General features: G+C 45.0%; 2 protein-coding genes across 2 annotated transcripts in view; both read left to right on the forward strand.

Annotated features, from left to right (window-relative positions):
* Positions 1-7,518, forward strand: ABRACL (ABRA C-terminal like). Its single transcript, XM_083498252.1, has 3 exons — positions 1-221; positions 4,161-4,227; positions 5,571-7,518. The coding sequence occupies exons 2-3, from the start codon at positions 4,167-4,169 to the stop codon at positions 5,753-5,755; spliced, it is 246 nt and encodes an 81-aa protein (XP_083354378.1). The 5' UTR covers positions 1-221; positions 4,161-4,166; the 3' UTR covers positions 5,756-7,518.
* An 11,261-nt stretch (positions 7,519-18,779) lies between these two features.
* The window catches only part of HECA (hdc homolog, cell cycle regulator), a 30,236-nt gene continuing 26,805 nt past the window's right edge, over positions 18,780-22,210 (forward strand). The window contains exon 1 of the mRNA XM_083498247.1: positions 18,780-19,418. Within this exon, the coding sequence (XP_083354373.1) occupies positions 19,187-19,418 (232 nt within the window). The 5' untranslated portion in view covers positions 18,780-19,186. The remainder of the gene's footprint in view (positions 19,419-22,210) is intronic.

Here is a 22,210-nt window from a genome sequence, read left to right on the forward strand (position 1 = left end):
TCTCCCTCTCCCAAGAGAGCTTCTGTTCCTTTCTGTGGGCGGCACCTACCCTATTCTCGTGCCTTTTTTTTTTTTTTGGCAGCAGCTTCCCTCCTTCTGACACTCCCTCCGAGAGCCACACTTCCTCCTGTACTTTGCTTCCGAAGGCGGCTCCTTTCTAACCATTCAAAGAAACCGGAGGAAGGAGGAGAAGGAATCCTGCGCAGGGGAATCTGATCAAGGTGAGCGTGGAGATGGGGGCGCACCACGAGGGTGGGCAACCGGTGGTGGGCGGCGGCGGCATGGAGGGGCTCGGTGGTTGGCCAGCCGACTCAGAGCTGGGGCTCATGGGTGGGGGGAACAGGCGAATGCATGCAGCCATTAAGTAAAACCTGCGTTTTTGGCGCTGAGATCCAAGGCGGTGGCGATTTTGGGGAGCCCGGGGATCTCTCGCCCTGGCCCTGCTTAGGAAGGAGGCGGCGTGTCAACCTGCAGTACTTCCGCACCGGGGTCCCCCACGTGACCTGCTGCACGCAGTTGGGGACTGAAAGGAAGAAGCCGCCGGTGCGCGTCACGTATTATTTTTTATTTTAAGAAAAAGGGGTGGGAAAGGGGTCTAAAGACTCCTTCCCTCCTTTTCTTAAATTAAACAATTAAAAAATCCGGATTCTTTGCTACTGCTAAGGGTTTGTGATGGGCTCTCACCCCTATAAGGTAACAGCAGCGCTCGGAAGGGCGCGCTGGTTTCATATGGAATCAGGGCTGATCTTCTCCCTAGTAAAATAAAATAAATCAACATGCTTTGCGGGACTTAATGCTCAGCATAATGGCAGCACCAGGGTGGCATTCCTAAGCAAGCTCATTTTGGGTGGGCGGAGTGGGGCTGGCTTCCAAGCAAAAAAGCCTGGGGTCGGGGCTGCAAGGCTCGCTCCCGTGGCGGCACGTGCGCCGCCGTCTGCTTTCCTCCAGTCGGCGCCTGCGAGTTGTTTCCACGCCAACAGTTCCCGCTTCCCCGTGTCCGCCCCGCCTCCGTCTCCTCATTGAGTCTCCAGCACAGGTTTCCTCACCGAAGAGCTGACGCGCGGCGCGCCTTCTGCTGCTCTTGGAAGCAAATGACGAAGAAAGCAGCGTGTGACCTGTGGGGTGGGGGACGCGCACAGGCAAAAAGCTGTTTTGCCGAGGTAGCCTGGGAAAGGAGGGTTTGTGGGAGCCCAGGGAAGCAGCAGCAGCAGCAGCAAGGAAGGCTCCCTTGGCGTGATCTGAACCCAGAGGCAACATTGCCAAATTAGGGTGTGCAAAGCATCAGGAAGGAAGTTACTCAGCGACTGGTTTGCAGAGCGCTGAACTAACCCACACGAAAGGAATTTGTGGTCCTAAACACAACCAACCCATTTCCTGCCTCTCCTGCACTCCTAGGACCAGCATCCTAAGTCAACTCCCCCACTAACATTTAGCTGTTGCAGGGGTGAGGAATCTCTGGTTCCCCAGGCTCCAGTTTCCACTTTTTCCAGATAGCATGGCCACTGGTCAGGGGAGATGGGAGTTGCAATTCTACCGCCTCTTGGATCTATTGGGATCCAACTTCATGCCTTAGCATTCTGTGAAAATTTGGAGATAAATATATCCTTTCAACACCTTGGAATAATGTGTGAACAGAAACATATTCAAGGAGACATTGGCCACTTCCTGCCACATTTATTCTATTTCAAGTATTCCAGTCTTCAACTGGGAATATACTTGTTCCAAGTTGTTGCATTTCATGTAATTGTGGAAGCAGGATCATGACAGTGATAAATGTGTGTAGCAGCTACAGTCATTTACTCACTTGCTGGGCAGTAAGTCTCATTGAACTCAATGTTTCTTCAGAGTAGACATGTTTAGGATTCTACTTCTTAACTGAAAATATGGCAATTTCTTAGCCATCATGGTTATGGTGAACAGACAGGAAATTAAGAGACAGTCTGCTAAAGTCTCTGTCCTGCTTCTAATATGTTCTGTGTTCCGTGTTAAAGTGATAAGGTGAATGTCTCTATTGAAACATCACCTGAGGGCAGTAATAGTTTGTGGACTCATTCTTGAAGAAGAACTTGCATGTCTGTCAACTCCTGTTCAAGGGTTTAGTTCTGGACATTCTGTGGGAGATATCCAGCTAATTTGTCCCATCAGCACAAGGATTTCTGCTGGCACAATGAAACTCAATCCCCCAGCCCCTAAATCTGTTTTGGGATTTCCCCCAGCTCTTCAGTACAGATTTTGGATGGGTGTGGGGTATGTGGGCAGGAGAGAAGACACAGGGAAAGTTCTGCTGTGTAAGCAGAAATCCTTGTGCTGACAGGACATGTTAGGGCGGTATCCAGATATGCGGTTCATATACAGAAACAATAATTTTATCCAGTAAAAATGCCATTGGTTGGCTTAAGAAGTAATTTGCTTCAGCGGGTCAGTATCATTGGAGGTGGTAATGTTACAGCATATGTTGTCAGGATGCTGTGGTCTGTGACCACCTGCCTATCTATGATAAAATTATGTTTTTGGTGTTTGGCCATTTTACTCTTCCACTTTTTTTTCAGAGGAACTGTGAAACCACTTCATGTGCAATGTTTCTTTTAAAAATGTATACCCAATGAGACAAATATGTATGGAAACACTTATATTCCACAAGTATACAAATCAGAGAGACAGCATTGACTGCAGTTCTCTGCTGAATGTACGCCCAGTGGCAAATCCTAGTTTACTGCTGTGTAATGTGTGGCATAATCCTCATGGCACGCTACCAGCTTACACAATTCCACCATCAACTGTAACTTCATTGTTTTTGGAAAAACAACAACTTCTCTTTTCCTACCAGAGGAACAAAAAAGATAAAACTAATGGCTGGCCTCCACATGTTCACTTTGCATTGCTTCATGTGACTGCCGTTACTATATAATGAAACACTTGTGTTCAGGGCTTACTACACAGATTGGGTCATTTCTCTAACGCAGAGCAAATTATCATCAAAGTTTGATGTGGTAGCATGATAAGCACTGCCTGATGCACATGGTAAACTCCTCTAGTGTTGTTTTATGTGCCATGTGGAGCACGTTAAAGTGACAGTAATGTGTCAGCAGCAACGCTTAAACCTTTTCTCAGCCTATGGGCAGATATTCTGCTACATATTACAGCTATTCTGTTCTATGTATTACAACCTGTTGCACTTTGGGTGCCACGCATGCATGTTCACACACACATGCCCTTTCTGAAAGCATATGGAATACAATCCTTTAATTAGCCATGCTGGAATTAAATATGGCACGTCTCTCCAATTTAGACCAGAGCTGAAGGAATAAACCACCTGTGGTCTCAAAATTAACAATGCTTATTCCAATAACCTGAGCACAAAATGCACATGGACCATAAAATATCTAGAACCAGTAATCAGAGAAGACTCTGCCAGTTTTTCCTTGTGTTTTGTTGAGGAAAGTAATGATTTAAATCCTGCGGGTTGTATCCAGCTCAAGTCATACTCCAAGTAGACCCACTGATATTAATGGATTTAAGTGAGTTAATGGTGGCCAATTTAAAAAAAATAAAATGTAAAAAGATGGTGAATCACAGAATCATAGCATTGGAAGGGACCCTGAGGATCAACTACTCCAGGCTTCCTGAACCTCGGCCCTCCAGATGTGTTGAGACTACAATTCCCATCATCCCTGACCACTGGTCCTGCTAGCTAGGGATCATGGGATCCCTAGCTATAGGGAGTTCCAACAATCCCTAGTTGTAGGCCAAAAACATTTGAGGAAGCCTGAACTAGTCCAACCCCCTGCAATGCAGGAATATGCAGCTGTAATTGAGGCTGTGCATGAGACTGGGATCGCGGGAAGCATGGCTGCCGCATCCCCACACTGCCCTCTCCAAGAAGCCTTGCAAGGCTTGGATCCACAGAGGGTGGCACGAAGAGGGCACAGCAGCCATGTCACTCAGCACTGGTGTTGCTCCAGTGGCGGTAGGGTCTGGGCGGGCACAGTGGACTCTGTTTGTGGGCACACGCACCCATGCATACATGCACCCTTGTGGCATGGAGACACTCTCCGTCGCTGGCACTGAGTCCACAATAATCCAGTGTGGTGTGATCTGGAAAAGAAAAGAAAGAAGACTGAATGGAACAAGTTGTAACCCATTAAATAATTTATTTGTAGGCAACAATGAACATTGAACATGAAATCGGCCTTTTAGTTGAAGAGATTCGGAGACTGGGGACCAAAAGTAAGTATCTGGAACTTAGTGGTTAAGAAAGAAAGAAAGACGGTAACGGTTTAGGCATCTACCTCACTCTCAAGATTTCTGTACTTAACTTTCTGAGAACAACTCAAATGTGATAGGATACGGTTACAAAATTTGTTCCAGTCTGGAGAATTATCTTTAGCACCTCTGTTTTGGGGTTCACCTATGACTTACGTACTGTAGGAAGTGTCTTCAGAACTCCCCATTTCCAGTTAATGTTTGTCCAGCTGCCATTTTCCTGGGCTCTGATCTAGCAAATTCCTAGCTAGCTATGCTAAGAAGACTAGCAGAGTATGTGTGTTTGGCTTTCACTGGCAAAGGCAGCTCTGCTCTGCATTGGCTTCTGTGCTACCTAAATGTGGAGTTTACAGTGAGGGAAAAAAGTATTTGATCCCCTGCTAAATTTTCCCTTTTGCCCTCTGACAAAGAAATGACCAGTCCATAATTTTAATGGTAGGTTTATTATAGCTGTGAGAGACAGAATAACAACAGGAAAACCCCCAGAAACCCAGAAGACAAAAGTCCTTCAACTTTGACGGATGATATACACCAGGCACCCTCAACCTTCGGCCTTCCAGATGTTTTGGACTACAATTCCCATCATCCCTGACCACTGGTCCTGTTAGCTAGGGATGATGGGAGTTGTAGTCCCAAAAAATCTGGAGGGCCAAGTTTGGCCATGCCTGCTTTATGCCATAATAACTTTTTTTAAAAAAAAGTTTTTAAGGTGTGACAAGAATTTTTACAGTTACCCCTGAGTTACTTTAGCTTAACTAGGCCTAAATGATTTTGGGTTTTATTAATAGTACTCAATATAGAATCATAGAATTGAAGTGTTGGAAAGGACCATGAGTTCGAATCTGCTTTTGTCCTTCTAACTTCCTGTGAGTTGAGGGGGGAGAGGCTTCACCAATTTGCCATCTCACACAGATCCACTTTTTTTGTTCCCCTTCATGGCCCATCACCCAGGCGATCACCTCATCAGGAGGCTGGCCTGACTATTCCAATAATTAGAAGCCTTTATTGGATTTTAACACTTGCTGTATCCTTAGAAAGGTCTCTGCATGTAGTCTAACATCCCAAAGTCATAAAAGTATTTTTCAGATCTGCTTTTAACTGAAAACTGTTCACAAGGCACTTTGCAGCAATTCTAAAAACCTAAGTAAAAGCAATTCATACAAAGCACAAAAAAACACCAGGACAACTAAAATAATAAGACCAAAAGTGTAAAATCATGCATGAAAATCATGTAAAAGACAATGAATTAATGCTCGATGAAATAAAAATATTGTCTATAATCGCAATGTAATTATTTCATTGTCTAGATCCTGATGGGACACTGAGTGTGAAGTTTGGTGTGCTCTTTGCTGATGACAAATGTGCCAACCTTTTTGAAGCTTTGGTGGGGACTCTTAAAGCTGCAAAACGAAGGAAGATTGTTAATTACCCTGGAGAGCTGCTTCTGCAAGGTGTTCATGACAACGTTGACATTTTGTTACTGCAAGAATAGCATAGCTTTCTACGTTCGTTATTTTTTCAGACAAATGAATATACAGAATTCTCAGACCAAGGCCAAGTTTGCATGAACGTGTATTTTGTTATATATCTTTATAATGAAAATGAATGTACTTCTTTGGGGACCTAAGCCTTTCCTTTCCCTTCTATCATTTTGTGAATGCATTGCTGCAAATGAGTGTTGGATAAAATGATATAATGATCTCCCTTTTTCTTTTGTCTCAGGTATTGCATTTTTAAACTGTCCAAATGGTTATTAATGTTTGAACAGGAGATTTTACAAATAATTTAGCTGTGTTTACTAGCTAAAGGCACGAATCCTCAGTGGCCATGCTTATGTTGGTTTCTTTTTTTGTTTTGCTTTTTTTATCTTTGTAACTAGGGTAGCCACTAAGATATTGCCCCCTCCCCCGGACACAGATGTGTATGAGCAAGTAAATAAACAAAGCTGCAGATTTAGAAATAATTACTGTAATTTAATAATTACTGTAATTTAAGTAGAAATACAATACCTTTCACCACAGTCTGTTATCTAGGTGCTAAGCCCTGAAGGGCAACTTCAGGGCACTTCCTGTTCTTTATTTTTAATGGTCCTTTATCTTGAAGCCAGGCTTGGACAAGGCCTTCAAATGGAGGAGGCCTTCAAACCAGCATCAATTACTCTAGGCAAAACAAAGTAATACAACAGAAGAACAGACACACACAAAGAAGCTTGAAAAAGTCTGTATTTAATAGACTCTCCCCATGTGACATTTGAGAGGCACAACACAGTAGTCTTATGTGATGTATCTCTTTCTGGCCTGTAGCACTTCAGAGGGGTTGTGCAAGGGATAGAAAATGTCTTAGAGACCTGATAAACAAGATAACTGCACGAAGCTTTTATTTTGAATGACCGCTGTGTAGGACGGTTATTAGAGAGCCCAATTCCTCTATAGAACTTGAAGGTGCTTCCCGTCTGGGAAAATGGGCAATTCACACCTGTTTCCCCCCAGGGAAATTGGGTGGGCTCCTATAGGCTGCAGGCTGCTGGAGATCCAGCCCTTGGTCCATTTGAGAACCAGAGAGCCCAGAAAGGCCTCCCTCTTTCTAACTTGAAGCCTCTGTGGAGATTGTAGTTTCTTAAGGGCGCATGGAATTGTTGATCTGTGAAGGATATGCTATGTGATTCTTGGGGAGGGTGTGTGCGCTTTAAATGTGCTTTGAATGATGGGAGGAGCGTCTCATGAAAGAAGAAAGCGTTGTACTGGAGAATCAGCCAAAACAAACAAACCAAACCAAACTGTTCTACAAGCACATTCCATGATCTTCCACTTCTCTGCTCAGGATAACTGAACTGTTCTTCAAACGTGTGTCATTTGTTCAGAGAACTAATATGACATTTCTGTCCCAATAAACATTCAGGGGGAATATCCAGTAGCTTTAAGGAAGTGGCAGTACAATAACCACCCATATTTTGCTACTTACCTTCTAAGTCTGTGGTGAACTTCTCTCCATAGTTCCGTCATGAACTTGAAATGCACTGATGAGTCTGTTGGTTTTGCACTTTCTTTCTCTACTGAATCAGTGGCAAAGTGGTCTTTTGTGAAAGCTTTCCAACAGTCCTGAAAGCTCCAGCTAGAATAGTAAAAAAATAAATAAAAACATGATAGTTATTTTTTGCCATCCTTTCTCTGTGTAAATAATTTCGCTTTGACTTGAGAGACTTTACTTTGTATGTTTGCACCAGCAGAATTTGGTTCAATAAAAGTTTCAACTTTCCCCCTGCTCTACGATAAATATTTTCAAGTCTACAAATCTCAGCAGTATTCATGTATTTCTTTCAGTACTGGAAGACACTTGAGCACAGGAACCTTGTTCTGTTTTATATAGATCCTCCTCTCCTATTCTACACACATATTAACAGCCTCAGGGCTGATTCACACATGAAGTTGAAAATGCCGTTTCCTTCCTTTGAGGAATATTGTCTCTCCATGTTAGGTGACATGAGTGGAGCAGCTGGAAAAATGAGGGGGAGAGAAATGGAGCTACCAAGGGTGGCAGGTAGAGGGAAGAAAGAGGGCTGCTTCAGGAGTCAGGGGAGATAGTGTGTATGGAATTGTCAGAGACAGGGAGGGGCTGGAACACCAGAGTGAAGGCTGAATCTGGTAAAACATTCACATAAAAATACATTTTTAAAAAGTGTCGCCCTCCAATTAAATAACCAGTCACATGAGTTTTCGTTTACTGAACTGTAAAAACCACAGATCTAGTATGTTACAGCACTGGGATGGCAGGGGGGCGGGGAAGGATCCCTGATGTGGCTTGTTGTAGTTGTTCTAAGAAATTCCCTCAAAACCATAATCTGATCATAGGCTATCTCTATGGCCTACATGTTTCCTCTGATTTGTTGGTGCTTTTGTTGCCATCCTGTGTAAGAATATTGAAGGTCCATGAGGATCTGTGCCTTGGGTCAGTGTTTTCTGTGGTGCTTCCAGCCCCAGATCTGTACTGTGCATACATGTCCACAGGTGGGAGTGAGCTCTCAAGTCTGGAACGCAAGAAAGGCTAGACCTGGGGCTGGCAGGAACTTGAGCTGGTCACTGGGAGCTAGCAAGTACCGGTACTCCAAATAGCAGATCTACACCACACTATTGAATACCACCCCAGTCTCTGAGCAGTACAAGAGTCCAGGGATTCTAGGCATTTACTGGTATACACTTTACTTAGGGTTTGTGTTTCTTTTGGAAATGAGGCACAGCAGAGACTGTGGTGTCTTTAGGATATATGGTTTATTTATGCGTATATAGTATATATAATATATACAAACTGAGCCTACGATGGAGGCGTTCACAGCATTAACACCCCAAGGGGGCCTTGCTTCCCCCACAGCCACAGCCTTGGATTCAAACATCAATCAAACATTGCTCTATCTCTCTCTTGCTTCCCAGCTTTCTGCTTTGCTTCTAGCTCACATCACTCCAATTCTCTGCTCCCAACTCCGCCCTTGTCCTTCCAACTACCTGCAAATTGAGGGAGAGGAGCCGCACCCATTTGCTGTCTCACACAGACCTTTGTTGCCCTTTATTTTGTTCCCCTTTGTTCACTCAGGCTATCAACTCACCAGGAAGTTGGCCTGGCTAGTCCAATAATGAGAAGGGGGCCCAGGCATTCAACCTAACCCCCCCAAACTCATAACAATACATTTAAAGCACATCCAGTGCACACTTCAAGCCCATGACTTCCCCCAAAGCATCCTGGGAACTGTAGTTTCCCACCCACAGAGCTACAATTCTCAGCACCCACAACGAACTACAGCTTCCAGGAGTCTTTGGGGGAAGTCATGGGTGTCAAACGTGTGTTGGATGTGCTTTAAATGTATGGTGTGGATCTGCCCTGAGTTTCATCTGAGCTGTTAGAGACTTTCAAAGGCTGCATCTCTTTGCTGAGAAAGAGAAATAAGAAGAGAAGGAGAAAGGGAAAGGTGCGTGGTGGTAAGGATGACATGAGCAGGGTAACAAGGATATGTATGTCCTATGATTAGCAGTTTTTAATCAGCTATTGCCTTCTGGATTTAATAAACATGTGCAATGGAAGTGGAACACATAGACAATGTTCCAGCCTTGAGAAGCAGTAAGAAAGTATAGATATTGCGAAGGTGTAATTGCAGGGGTGGGGAAGGCTATGGTGTTAGTCATGTGTTTGTCAGAGTTGCTCTAAAGAAGCCTTCATAAATTCTAGTTCCCTACTCCATAAATAAACAATAACTTGACTTCAAATCTTGTTGAGCTGAACCTCGCTAGTAGAAAACCCGCGGGAGCAAATAAGAAGAACTGCCAGAAAGCAAGGAGCTATCGGTGCGCATGTAGGGTAAATCAATTGCAGTCCCTTGAGAGGCCTTTAGTTGTCTGAAACATCTTGTTTTAGCTGGTATATGCAATGTTTGTTCCCCCATCCCTGTGTTCTCTTATTGTTTCACTGCTAGCAGTCTTCTGGGTTGGCAGGTAGTCCCTGGAGAACATAAATGCAATGAAATTACTGAAGGAAGTAGGCACAGTGGAGACTTGGGGTGTTTTCACACATGAGGCTAAAGCCGTGCTCGTTTCAATCGATTCAAGCCTCAGCTAAGATGTGAAAAATGCTCTTGGAGGTCTGCTGAAATCTGTTTGGAAAAGTTCTGAGCACAGGAAATGTGGTTAATAGAATCTATTTGGAAAATTTCTGAGCACAGGAAAGATTTTGTGTGTTTTAAAATAGTGGTTAACGAATAACCCCCTACATTCTTAAATGCTGCTTTGAAACCAGCCAAGAGCATTTATTCTGCCTGCCTCCCTCATTTTTGGCTAAGAAAAGCCCCCCTTGTCAGTGCTGGGGATGACTGAAATGGAACAAAATTTACCTGCCTTAATCAAAGACTTCATGAAATATGCCTTTTACTTTATTTCAGCAGGGATTATAGGTAAACGTTTCTCATTTAAGAAATTTAATTTTAAGTGATTTTATTCTTTGTATCTCTTTTGTAACCACATTGTACACGGTTTAGAAACTATGGTGTTAAATGGTTTATACGTTGTATAAATAAATAAATAATTAAAAAAACAAATAAAAAAACAAATAAACCAGATGGTGCTGTAATGTCCTGTGCTCTGTAGTCTCTGCTTACATTTCCTGAATGGTGCTGTTTCACAGTTGACAATCCCAGGAAGTGTTTTATCTGGCCTTTTCACAGTTAGCTCTTCCAAGAATGTTGATTTCCATTGTATTCACCTTATACTGTTTTGCCCATTCTTCTGCCAAACCAAGAATCCCTTCAGTTATTTCTGTCATATTTCAGGGACACACAAGTCATTACACAAACAAACATACAGCCTCAACCCACATTTCTTTCTATATTATGTTGTTGTTGTTAATGCAGGAGTAGGATGCTCTTCCAGGGTAACATTCGCAAGCAAGCAAGCAAGCAAGCAAGCAGTATGGCCACTGAACCCCTTCCATGCCTGTCCATTCTTGGGCCACAAACAGGGATTTTTTCCAGCCAGAACTCACAGGAACTCAGTTCCTGCATCTTTCAGGTGGGTGCCATGGCTATTATAAAAGAATAAGGGAGGCATTCATGGTGAGTTCTGGCACCTCTCTTTCTAGAAAAATAGCACTGGCCACAAACCACTTCCCCACCCCCACAGCCAATGAGCTTGGCTCAGTTTCTTCCCTGTAAATCCTCCCCAGCCTTTGCATAACATCATGAGAAGAGACACAGGGACCCCTTGTTTCCTTCCATCAGGAGTTGCTGAATTTGTCTGTGCTCCTTGGTGTGGTGAACTGCCAAACAGCAGGTGGCAGCTTGTTGGAGAAATACCTGCAGGTTATGGTCTGACTCTGCCCACCCAGGCTGGCCAAATGGATCATCTGGAGCAGGCAGGAAGTAGTATAAAGTGCTTCCTGTTCCAAGTTGAGCCTTGCTTGAGCCATGCGGTCTTCCTGAGCTTTGGTGTATCCCTGACTTCTGGTTTGCTCTTTGATTCTGCCTCTTGGTTTGCCTGTTGGTTCTGACTTACTCGTTCCTGACTCCTGGCTCAACCCATGGCTCCTAGTTTGCCTCAGACTGCTACCCACATCCCAGCCCTGATGCCTTCATAGAATCTAGTTCTTCCCTCAGTGGTATCTGAACAGGAGCAGCTGGCAGGGAATGGCGACACCATGGACCTGTGCTCTGAACAGAAGCATTGTTGCCCCAGACTGAGATGGTGCAGGGATGTGGCAGGGCGCTGGTGAGGTTGGGACAGTTCGGGTTCAGCAGTGGAAATTCTGGATTGGCTTGTTGTTGCTCTGCTCTGCTCCTACACTGTCCTGATATGCAGTGACACCACCATCAGGGTGCTAGATCTATAGCACCGCCCTTCCCCGCTACACAAGTCTGCACAATATGTGACACACCAACTATGTATTGTGACATGACAGGTGCTCTAAATTTCCCTGTGGTGCCAGTTTTGGGTGGGCAGAATAAATATTGAGCTCCTAGTAGGCGACTCTACATGGCTGCTGAGAAGCATTTGTGGGAGAGGTATGTATCTCCAGAATCTCATCCAGCAATGTCACCTGAAAAAAAGTGCTAGGTATCTCTACTGCTGTTTTGTTAACAAGGGGTGCAGAGTCTGGTGTTATAGAAAGCAGAAATAAACCGCCACATTAGGGAATGTTAAAAACAATCACTCTCTTGGAATTCAGAGGCTTATATTTCCTTCCACAGCAGGAAGGAAGTAAACTGAATTTTCAGGGACGCATACAATAAATATGGGAATTCCTCTTGAGAATACATTAGCCAAAATTAGACCAGAGGGGAAAAAAGGTTTTATCCCTTTCATCATCATTATTAACCGTAGTGACTAATATAATATAATTCTATGTTGTAAAAGGTGTGTTTTTAATAGGCAGCTTTTAATTGGGAGTATGTCTAATAAATAGAAAGGAGGACAATTTAAGATCTGAAATTAATGTATGCAAGGACAAATATAATTACTTTTTTATTTCTTATTTTGTTTACACTTAATATTTAATGTTATTTCCAGAAGAAAACTTTACATTTTGGAATAGTATTGTTCCTTCATGCAGGCCTGGATAGGATAGGATGGGATGGGATAGGATAGGATAGGAGTTGTTGTTGTTGTTGTAAGGGCATTTGCCCTGGACAGGTTATGGGTGGTCTTTACTGCACTTTAATCATTACTGACACTGTGCCAGGGAATGGGGGGGGGGGGGGAAGCCTTTTGATAAGAGAGGCCAAACTAGCCATGACCGTTCAATTTAATTATGACCCATTCATCTAATTTATAGACTGAGTGGGTGACTGTGGGACACCTGTTAAAGACCAGCTCCTCCACAACCTGTGTTAAATGTTCAGCCCTGAAATGTGTGATGTCAATATAAAAATAGTGCCTTTGAGCATGTGCAGAATGCCTCTTTCTTGCTGCTGAGGTAGCTGGGTTGGTTGACGGGAAAGAGATGAGCCTTCAAATCAGTAAGACTTGACTTCGCTTTTCATCTTTTTTAAAAAAAATTACGGTAAGCACTGTGGAGGGGCTTGTCTTTAAAAATGACTAGCCTGGAACCTTTCTTTCCCCTGCCTTCCACCAGGGAGAGACTACAGAGCATACACCAAAATATATTTTTTAAAAAACAAGTTTATTTGATTGCTGAGATTTACAGGACACAGATGTTGCAGAACTTTCATATACATTGCAGGATGACAGATCAAAATGTGAAAGGAGATACAAAGGCAACTTTACCATTGGATGGAAGTTCTCACAAAATCGTTCCTTGCTGGTTTGATTAGGGTGAGACTTACTCCAAATGGCTAAGGCAGGTGGCTCGGTTCTCCAGTTGCTTTTCAACACAGCCCACTCGCACCAGCCTGCAAATGGCAAAACTATTTTTCAGGTAATCATCTTTATTTACTCCTCAGCCCTTGAACTGAATTGACCAGGTTCAGTAGGATTCTTTCATGTCTTTCTCCTTTGAAACATTTTTGCAACTTGTCAAGGATCATTTTGTTCATGTGTGTGTTCATCCTCAAAGTCCCCGTTCTTTTCCATTATCCCTGACATAGCTAACTTGCTGCTGCTGCTTGGATGGTTGGGGTGGGGGGGGTGTGTGTGAGTGGGAGAGGAGGAGTTGGGAACAAACAGCCTGCTATTGATATATTTTATATATTATAAATATTCAAATAAATAGAAAGACTTTAGACCCTTGGCATTCACAAAGTGGTGTGTGTGTTGGCAGTGCAGACTTTTGCCCCCTATGGCAATTTTTTTTTTTGATCGGGAACTGCTTTCACACATCCCATCCTTGGGAGTTGAAATCTAACATTTAGAGGACCACCCGTTAGCCATTCCCTGCTGTGAGTGTCTACTCAGATGTAAGCCCTGGCAAGTTTAGTGAAAGAAAAGCCTGCTTCAAAGGATTAGTGCTTCCACATCTCTAGAAAGATAAGATTTGTACAAGCCCTAACAGTGGATATACAGCTGAAGTAGATTCATAGGATCAGGGACGCAAGGATTTATTTTAAACTCAATTATTGTATGCTCACAATAATGCAAGTCTCTGCCACTGCAAACACACAGTAAAAAACGGGCCTCTATCTTCTAGATCTCTTCCCTGGTCTTCTAATATGGAAATATGTCAAAAATGCTTTGCAAGCTTGTCTGCAACAGATTTAAGGCTTTAGCTGAGTATCTGCACAGACATGTAGGCCCCTAAATGCGTTGTGCATTTTCAGAAAGATTAGCCTGGATTAGCTCTCAAAGATCATTTCTCAACAGCAGCTAGAACTGCTTTTTTCCTGCCATCGATAAGGTACAGGTGGCGTTGTTTGGATATAAAAAACACAGAGTAGCAGTGCTAAAGAAATAAAACTTCTTTATTGGCATTACAACTGGGCAGCGGTTTTAAACAGATAATTGAAAAAAAGACAATCGCAGGGGTAAACAAGGGTAGGTTGTTGTTTAATACCTGCACATAAAACTAATTATTCTAGTTGAAAACCACAGTACATATATTTTAAGGTGTAATGAAAAATATATTGAGCTGTATTGTGCAACCAACCCCTCTACTAATCTCAAAAGATTTTGAGTCCACGTATGGCTCAGGTGAAACAGCAAAAAGAATCTTTTATTGAAAAAGCAAATTATAAACATGTAGATCAAAGAGAAGACACAGAATCTTCTTGCATTTCAGGCTATAACCCATTTTGAGCTGCATATTTTATGGGCTTCATGATAACTGAGTTTTGTTCACTGGCTTTGCCAGCAAGCACCAATAAGAACCACAGCAACAACAAACAGAGACCCATTTACCGGTATTTGCAAGAGAAATTGAAAAAATAATAAATGCAGACAGTGGAGCCAAAGATCTACAAGGAAAGGCAAGAGATGCAAAATTTAAGTGTTATACTAATTCTAAACAAAAAGTAATCCTATGTTCCCTGAGAGGGCAGATGGGGGCCACATAGGAAGTAGTGGAAGGGTTGCCCCACCCTCAAAGAGGGAGGCCAGCCACTGGAGAAACCTTCTAGCATGGTGGTGGAAAGCTCCTTCTCCATTCCTCTCCTGCTAGTGGTGTTCTGCAGGTTGTGGAGCTGAAATAGAGTCTCTCACTAGGACATGACAGAGTCTATGGAACTGCAGAATCCTTTGATCCACTCCAAGCAGGGCCCAAACTATGCCAGCCTTGGAACTGTCTCAGTTAATTCCCTATGGCTTTTGGACATAGCTAAGATGGACAGGGAGGCTAAAGAATGCATGAAGAGGTGTGACAAGTGTCAGGCTTCAAGACTGCTGCCACTACATGCTCCAGTGAAACAATGGGAATCATCAAAAATGCCATGCTCAATGACTTCATATTAGCTTTTCATGCCCCTTCCAAGGGTAGACCTTCTTGATTGTTGTTGACTCATACTTCAAATGGTTGGAAGTGGTTTCTGTTTCATCAATGACATCCTGTGTTGTTGTCAAGGCATTATGCAGACTCTTCATAACACACAGGCTGCCAAACACCATTGTCGCAGTCAACGGGGCCCAGTTCACATTTGTGGAATTCTGTCCATTGGACTGATCCGACAGGTCACTTCAGCAGCCCCTTTTCATTCAGCATTGAATCGCCAGTCTCAGCAGATGGTCAGGACAACAAAGGATGCATTCAAGCTGATTTTTTTAGGGTGACTGAGACTGTTGCCTTGCAAGTTTTCTCCTGACAGAACACATCACACCACATTCCACAACTGGAAGGAAACTTGCCAAGCTATTAAAGAACAGGAGGCTAACAACTCTGCTTGATTGTAGGGCCCTGACAATCAGTGTCAGGTGCAGTCCAAAGACCTGCACGTTTGCCCTGGACGACGACCTTGTGGATGTCAGAAACTATGGCCCTTGTGCTACATGGATTCCTGCAACTGTGACCCAAGCTATGGACTCAAAACACCAGATAGCCATGTGTTATTGACATGTAGGCAAGATGACAGGGTGCTTTCCATATCTACCAGTTATCTCTGAACGTGCTGGGGATGCCCAAATGGAAAGAAACAGCAAGACATTGGCTACTTATAGGGTTGCCATATTTTGAAGAGCAAAAAATAGTACATATTTGTTGACTTCTACTTTTAACTATGGATTGCTATGACAACTCTCATTTTACATATGCATGAAAAAGAGGACGTGTCCTGGAAAAAGAGGATGTATGGCAACCCTATAAGAGCTTTTGTGCCTGGACAGTGGCAAATATCCAAATGAAGGGTTGAGCAGCATGTCAGCAGCACCAATTCACAGCTGACATCAATCAACCCACACAACAGCTTGCTCACATTATCTTCAGGACTATGTGAGCTTAGCGGTCAGGGTGTGGTGTATGTGAAGCACCGTCTTTTTCTGCATCACAAGCAATTGCCTGTTGCATGATTTTTTTACCTCCATAAACTGTTTGTATTTACACTGGTTTTGTTCATGCATTATGTGTGTGACTGGCAAACTCTTCACAATTTCCCCCCAAAAGATTGCACTATGAGCCTCCACCACTGGGTGGCTTCTGCTTTCCTTCGCAGTTTTTTTACACAAGGTGGTATCCTTGTGTAAGCAACAGTACTCTCCGGTTGAAGGTTGGAAATAGAGGGAATGACTGGGCTATTTAATCATTCCTAGTGCAAAGAAACGACAGAGTCACCCACTCTAGAAGGAACTGTTGTGTCTCTCTGCATGACTCACTACTCTGGGCTTGCCTCTTTCTAGACAGCCCAGACCAGTGATTCACTTAGCATCACTGAGGTTTAGCAGCAGCAAATAGCTGGTTGTCCATAGAACCGGTCCAATATATTTTGTCAGGTTTACTGGGATCAGTTTCTTGACTATTTGCCTTCCTGATCCTTGTCTTTCTTGAACAAGAACTAGCCAGTGATACTTGGCTGCCTGGCTCTGGAGGCTAGTAGTGTGAGTGGTTGAGATGCAACCTTTATGAAAGCAATGGTGGTGCAGTTCCTTCTCAAGACATCCTCCTCTGAACCCTAAGGTGTTTGACAACTCCTGGCTAGCAGTGAAATGGCTTTGGTCATCCTGGTTGGTTATCTATACCGAGTGGGAGATGAGGAGAGTGCAACTCTATTCATTTTCATTTATATCAGTGGCTTTTGATACCATCAACCATGGTATCCTCCTGGAACAGCTCTTCAGATTGAGAATTGGAGGTACTGTATAAAGTTATATTGTTTCTCCTTCTATCTGCAGGACTGCTGCCAAACAGTAGCATTAAGGAATTTCTGCTTGGCCATTAGCTTCTGGCCTGGTGGATACCACAGTTTTCCATTCTGTGCCCCACACTACTTAACATTTATATGAAAGTGGGTGTTGCTTTCTGGGGATTTGGAGAGCTATGACATCCGTATGCAGATGACAGCCAGCTCATAGAATCATAGAGTTGGAAGAGACCACAAGGGCCATTGAGTCCAACCCCCTGCCAAGCAGGAAACACCATCAGAGCACTCCTGACATACGGCTGTCAAGCCTCTGCTTAAAGACCTCCAAAAAAGGAGACTCCACCACACTCCTTGGCAGCAAATTCCACTGTCAAACAGCTCTTACTGTCAGGAAGTTCTTCCTAATGTTTAGGTGGAATCTTCTTTCTTGTAGTTTGGATCCATTGCTCCGTGTCCGCTTCTCTGGAGCAGCAGAAAACAACCTTTCGACCTCCTTTACCCGTACCACTGGCCATGTGGCTTTTTGTCTCTTTGTAGCATGACAAGTCACTGAACACTGAGATATCAGAATGAAATCTGGAACACATGCTGATTCTACATTTGAAGTCTGACTGCTCAGCTAGACTACCATACCAGGTTTTTTGAAAGACGATAAAGCAAAACACAACTCAAGTCCTACACCTCCTTGCAAGACTGGTATCAGATTGTAAGATTGGCATGCACAGTTTGGGTTACAAGAGTGGAAACCCATCTCAACCCTTGCCTTAACACGCAGCACATCAAGAGATCTTCCCAGATATTCCAAAGGTTGAAATACTGGAAGCAAAGTTGAGATCCAGATCCAGCAAAAGGTTTTGCATATTTCTGAGAAAACCCACCTCAGTCCCCACAACAATTTCCCAGAGGGCTAGGAACAAGCAACGCCTCTGAAATGCTATGATTATGGCAAGCAATCCTAACAGCTTCAAAAATAATAAATTTGTGGGAATAGAAACTGACTTGGCAGCGGGCTTTCTAACCAGTTATTTTGAAGAATAGACAACATTTTGAACTTCAGGCTCTCTATCCTACTGATTTTAAAGCATTTGAATGATCAGTTAGGAGGACTCTTCCTTCTATCAATGTTCATTCCCACTGTTCACATGTCTTACTTGTCCTGCTTTCAGTGTGCCCATGTCACCTCCGTCTAGGCATTCATGTAGTGGAGACATTGACCCACGTGCCTCCCTAGATGCTGGCACATTCTGCCTTGGTTGCTTCCAGCTGGGCTTGGGGCAATCCCTGACATATTCTGTTGGTATTCACCTGTGCAGGGAGAAGGAAACGCCTCTTTCGCACACCTAAGATCGCACTTCTAAAGCTCTCCGCTAATCTGGACTGACGCCTCCTGGTCCTGTTCTCACAAAGCAATCAGAATCTCCACCCGATTGGGGGTCCCTGCGAGAGCAGAGGATGAGGGACTAGATAGGCCTTTGGACTGATCCCGCAGGGCTCTAGTTCTGCTTTTACCCCAATATGTGGACTGGGGGTCGGTGTGGAGGCATCCGGAGTGAACATGAAGTCCACACCACGAAGGGTGCCCACAACCAAACCATATCCCCACAGTGATCATGAGACCTTGGCGTCCCGACTCGAAGAAGGAACCCTCTTCCCCACGGGCAGCGAGCACAACCCTCAAGTCAGCTCCGGGCTTTGGAGAGGAGGGGGGCAAGCCGAAGCGCCTCCCCGCTGCCGCTAAGCCCGGCCTCTGAGCCGCGCCTTCCTCCGTCCTCCCTCCCTCCCCTTTCACTTGCTCTTTGCTTTCCCCTGTCACCAAGGCCTGGCAGGCGAGAGAGAAGCAGGAGGAGGAGGAGAAAGAGGAGGCAGCGGCGGGCGGGGAAAGGAGCGCCGCGGAGCAGGCGGGGGGAGCAGCAGAATCAAAACAAGCGAGACACGCCTTTCCCGCTCGCTCCCTCGCTCGCGCGTCTTGCCGTGGCCCGGCGGCTGGGGTGGGTGTGCATGCGGCGGGGCCGTGGAGAGCGCGCGGGAGGGCGCCTTTGCTCCTCCGCCTGACAATGGAGCTGCAATAAGCCGCGGTCGGTGGCGGAGCCCAGCAGCCGAGCAGTAGCAACAGCGAGAGAGGAGGCAGCAGCAGCAGCCGCCGCCTCCGCCACCGTCGCCTTCTCCGCCTTCCCGCTGCCGCGACCCGCTCCTCCTCCTCCTCCTCCTCCCTCGGCGATGCCGAACCAGAAGAGTAGCAAGGGCAAGAAGAACAAGCGCGCCAACAGCAGCGGGGACGAGCAGGAAAATGGAGCCCTGGCGGCGGCGGGGGCGGCGGGCGGAGGAGCAGCGCTGGCCGCCGTGGTGGCGGCGGGGGGAGCCAGCGGGCCGGCGGCGGCCGCAGGCAGCGCCGGAGGCTCCGGAGGAGCGGCGGCCGCCGCGGGCTCGGCGCCGGGAGACTCCAAGAACGGTAAGTACCCGGGGAGGCCGAGAGGGGGGCGGCGCGGGCGGCCGCGCAACTTCTCCCACTCTCTCGCTCTCCCTCTTGCGCGCACCATCTCGCTCGCTTCCTTCCTGCTCCTGCGGATGGGCAGGGCGGGCGGACTCTGACTGGCGGCGCCCTAGTAGTTGCGAAGCTGCCCGGGCCTTCGATGGCGCAGCAGTCAGAGGATGTTTAAAAAAGAAAGAAAGAAAGAAAGACCGGGGGGGGGGCGAGCGAAAGGAAAGCGCGGGCCCTGCTCCGGTGCTCCGAGGGCGGCCGCAAGTGCGTGCGCGGCCTGCCTGCCCGCGCTCGCCTCGCTTGCAAATGCACATGGCTTCGAAGCGTGCACTGGGAGACCGTGCCTCCCTCCCTTAATTGTAAGGGTCCCTATCTTGGCCACCCTCCGCCCCTATTTATTTGCAAAAGCTTGCGCTTGACGCTTGGAACCGAAAGTAGGGTGGCCTGCCTTTTCGGCTCCCGTGCCCGGCGTGGCGTACTGAGACACTGCTGGGCCCGAGGTGCCGGACTCACCATGAATGGATTTGAGTCATCCTCGTGCAAGACTGTGTGTGTGTGTGTGTGTGTGTGTGAAGTCGGGAGGTGCGGGGAAGTGGCCTAACATCTACTAGGCATGCTGTACACGTGCGCACCCCGCTTCTGAGGCCTGCAGTTTTCGGCAGCTGGCCTTTGTTTTAACACAGCCGGAATCGTTTGGTTCTGTTGAAAGAAATGTGCAAATGCTGGGGTGCTGTTTGTTAGTAAGGCTGGTCGGTAGATAGTCCCGTGTCCATGCGTTTAGTCCTGACACTCTCACCATCATGGGCGTCCCTGCCCATCAGTATCTGTTACCTGAGGCATGGGAGAGAGAAGCCCCACTCATCTGCATTACTGTTATTAAATATATTAGGTGCCGAGTAACTATGTTAGACAGTGAATGCTGAATAAGCATTAGAAGGGCAAAATAGAAATTATTTGTATTAATAGGGCAGGGTAGAAATTTTTGTATAAATAAAGATCCTGTCCATGATTACCAAGTGTGCATACCTAGCTGACCACTCTGAACATGCCCTCGATTCTGAGCGATTGGTGTTGATCCTCAAGCTTTAGCCAGGTTGCTGAGCCTTTTTGGCCAGCTGACCTCATTGTACCATGGTTTGAATTGCTGGGAACAAGTGATTGATTAAATAACTCCTATTTCTGCAGCAGGACTGATGTGTGGCCCAACTGCCACTGTGCCATTGATCTCTCTATACTTACCTACCACCATCTGTAATGAACAGGAACTATTGCTTTCTCTTCTCCCTGACCTTTCCCTGTAGGTCCTCAGTGCCCATAATAATATTGCATTGTGAGTACTTCAGGTTTGAGTGGAGTGGGATGCCTATTTTGTAGGTGAATTTTCTTCTTTGGAAAGGTACCGGTGGGTGCTTGGATTGCTTTGGTCCAAGGGTGTGTGTAAAAAGAAACAGAACTATTAGACCCATGAATAAAAGTTTGCAAATTAGTGATGTAAAACTTCTGCACCCAGACATGGTTATTTGCATGCTTAAAACATTAAGAATAGGGTTGAAATAAATGGACATAATTAACTGCATTTCGCTGGGTCTTCTCTGAGCAGGACCTGTGTTGAATACATGTCTAGGAGTTTGAAGGAAATAGGAAGAATTTGTGCTTTGCTTCTTCTGCCTGCTACAGTGATGGGCACAATAACTGCTGTCTACAGTTATTATTAGTGCCCTTTCCAGCAAAACAAAATCAGAAAATTTGCAGTCACCAGGAGTAGCTTTTGGCACAATGCCCACTAGTGATGAAATATAGCAATCCGATAGTTTGTGCTAAATATAGGACAGATTTGGATGAGGTTTGATAGTGCATGTGTGTAAAGGATGGCTATTTTTGCATCTCAATAAGGATATGTTCCCAGACTTTGGCTCCTCTTCCTCAAGCTGGCATGTTTCAAAAAGAGTGTGTAGAGAGAGTGGGTGAGTGGGCGAGCATGAGAGGAGGAGGAGTGGGATTTGCTCCCTTTGCAACTTGTACACTATTGAGGCTTCTAAAAATTAGGGGGATACTGTGGTTCTTTCCCCCATCCTTCACCACCTATCTATTGCACTACTTGGTGCACACATCCATTTGTTTTTCAAACAGTACTTAATTTGTTGTGGAGCATCTATATCCTACAATAGTATTAGCTCTCATGTTAATAGGACTTCTTTTCTGATTTATTTTCTTACAGTTTTTGTAGCAAAATTATATTGGGACATGGCCCAGAGGCTCCCTGGTAGTCATCAAACCACTGGTGTGATGCTTGCTGTATGCTTCTGGGTTCCTGACAATTCCAGTGTGCAGATTCTACAAGGCTTGCTTTCTGTTATAGTGGCTTAGATAAATTTGAAATGTTTAAATGGCACAGAAAGTTTCAAGAAAGAGTAAACACACACACACACCATGAATCAGAAAGCATTTCCTAAAGTTACAATGTTTTAAAAATAGATTGTGGTTTGGACTCCTATAAAAAAGTAAATAAAAACATGTGTGGAGATTTCTTCTATCATGGTGTAGAAAATTCTCCTATTAAGTTTTTCAACAACTGGCTCAAATTTGCAGGTAAGACTTTCAGAGTTAAGTGTACAGTGCAGTATGAAAATAAGTATCTGATGGAAGATTAGAAGCAGGTGAATGCAAATTGTCTGGAACCCTTCAGGCCCTGAGATATTTTCAGCTGAGTCCTGAGGTCAAAGAAACTGTTAACCTCTGCCTGGCATTGTATTGCTTGCTAC

This window comes from Podarcis liolepis (genome assembly GCF_965112155.1).
Source record: "Podarcis liolepis genome assembly, chromosome: 3".
Taxonomy (NCBI): Eukaryota; Metazoa; Chordata; class Lepidosauria; order Squamata; family Lacertidae; genus Podarcis; species Podarcis liolepis.

Coding starts and splice junctions, on each gene's coding strand:
- ABRACL (XM_083498252.1), top strand. CDS start 4,167: ATGAACATTGAACATGAAATCGGCCTTTTAGTTGAAGAGATTCGGAGA. Junction 4,228..5,570: donor TCGGAGACTGGGGACCAAAA/GTAAGTATCTGG, acceptor TTCATTGTCTAG/ATCCTGATGGGACACTGAGT.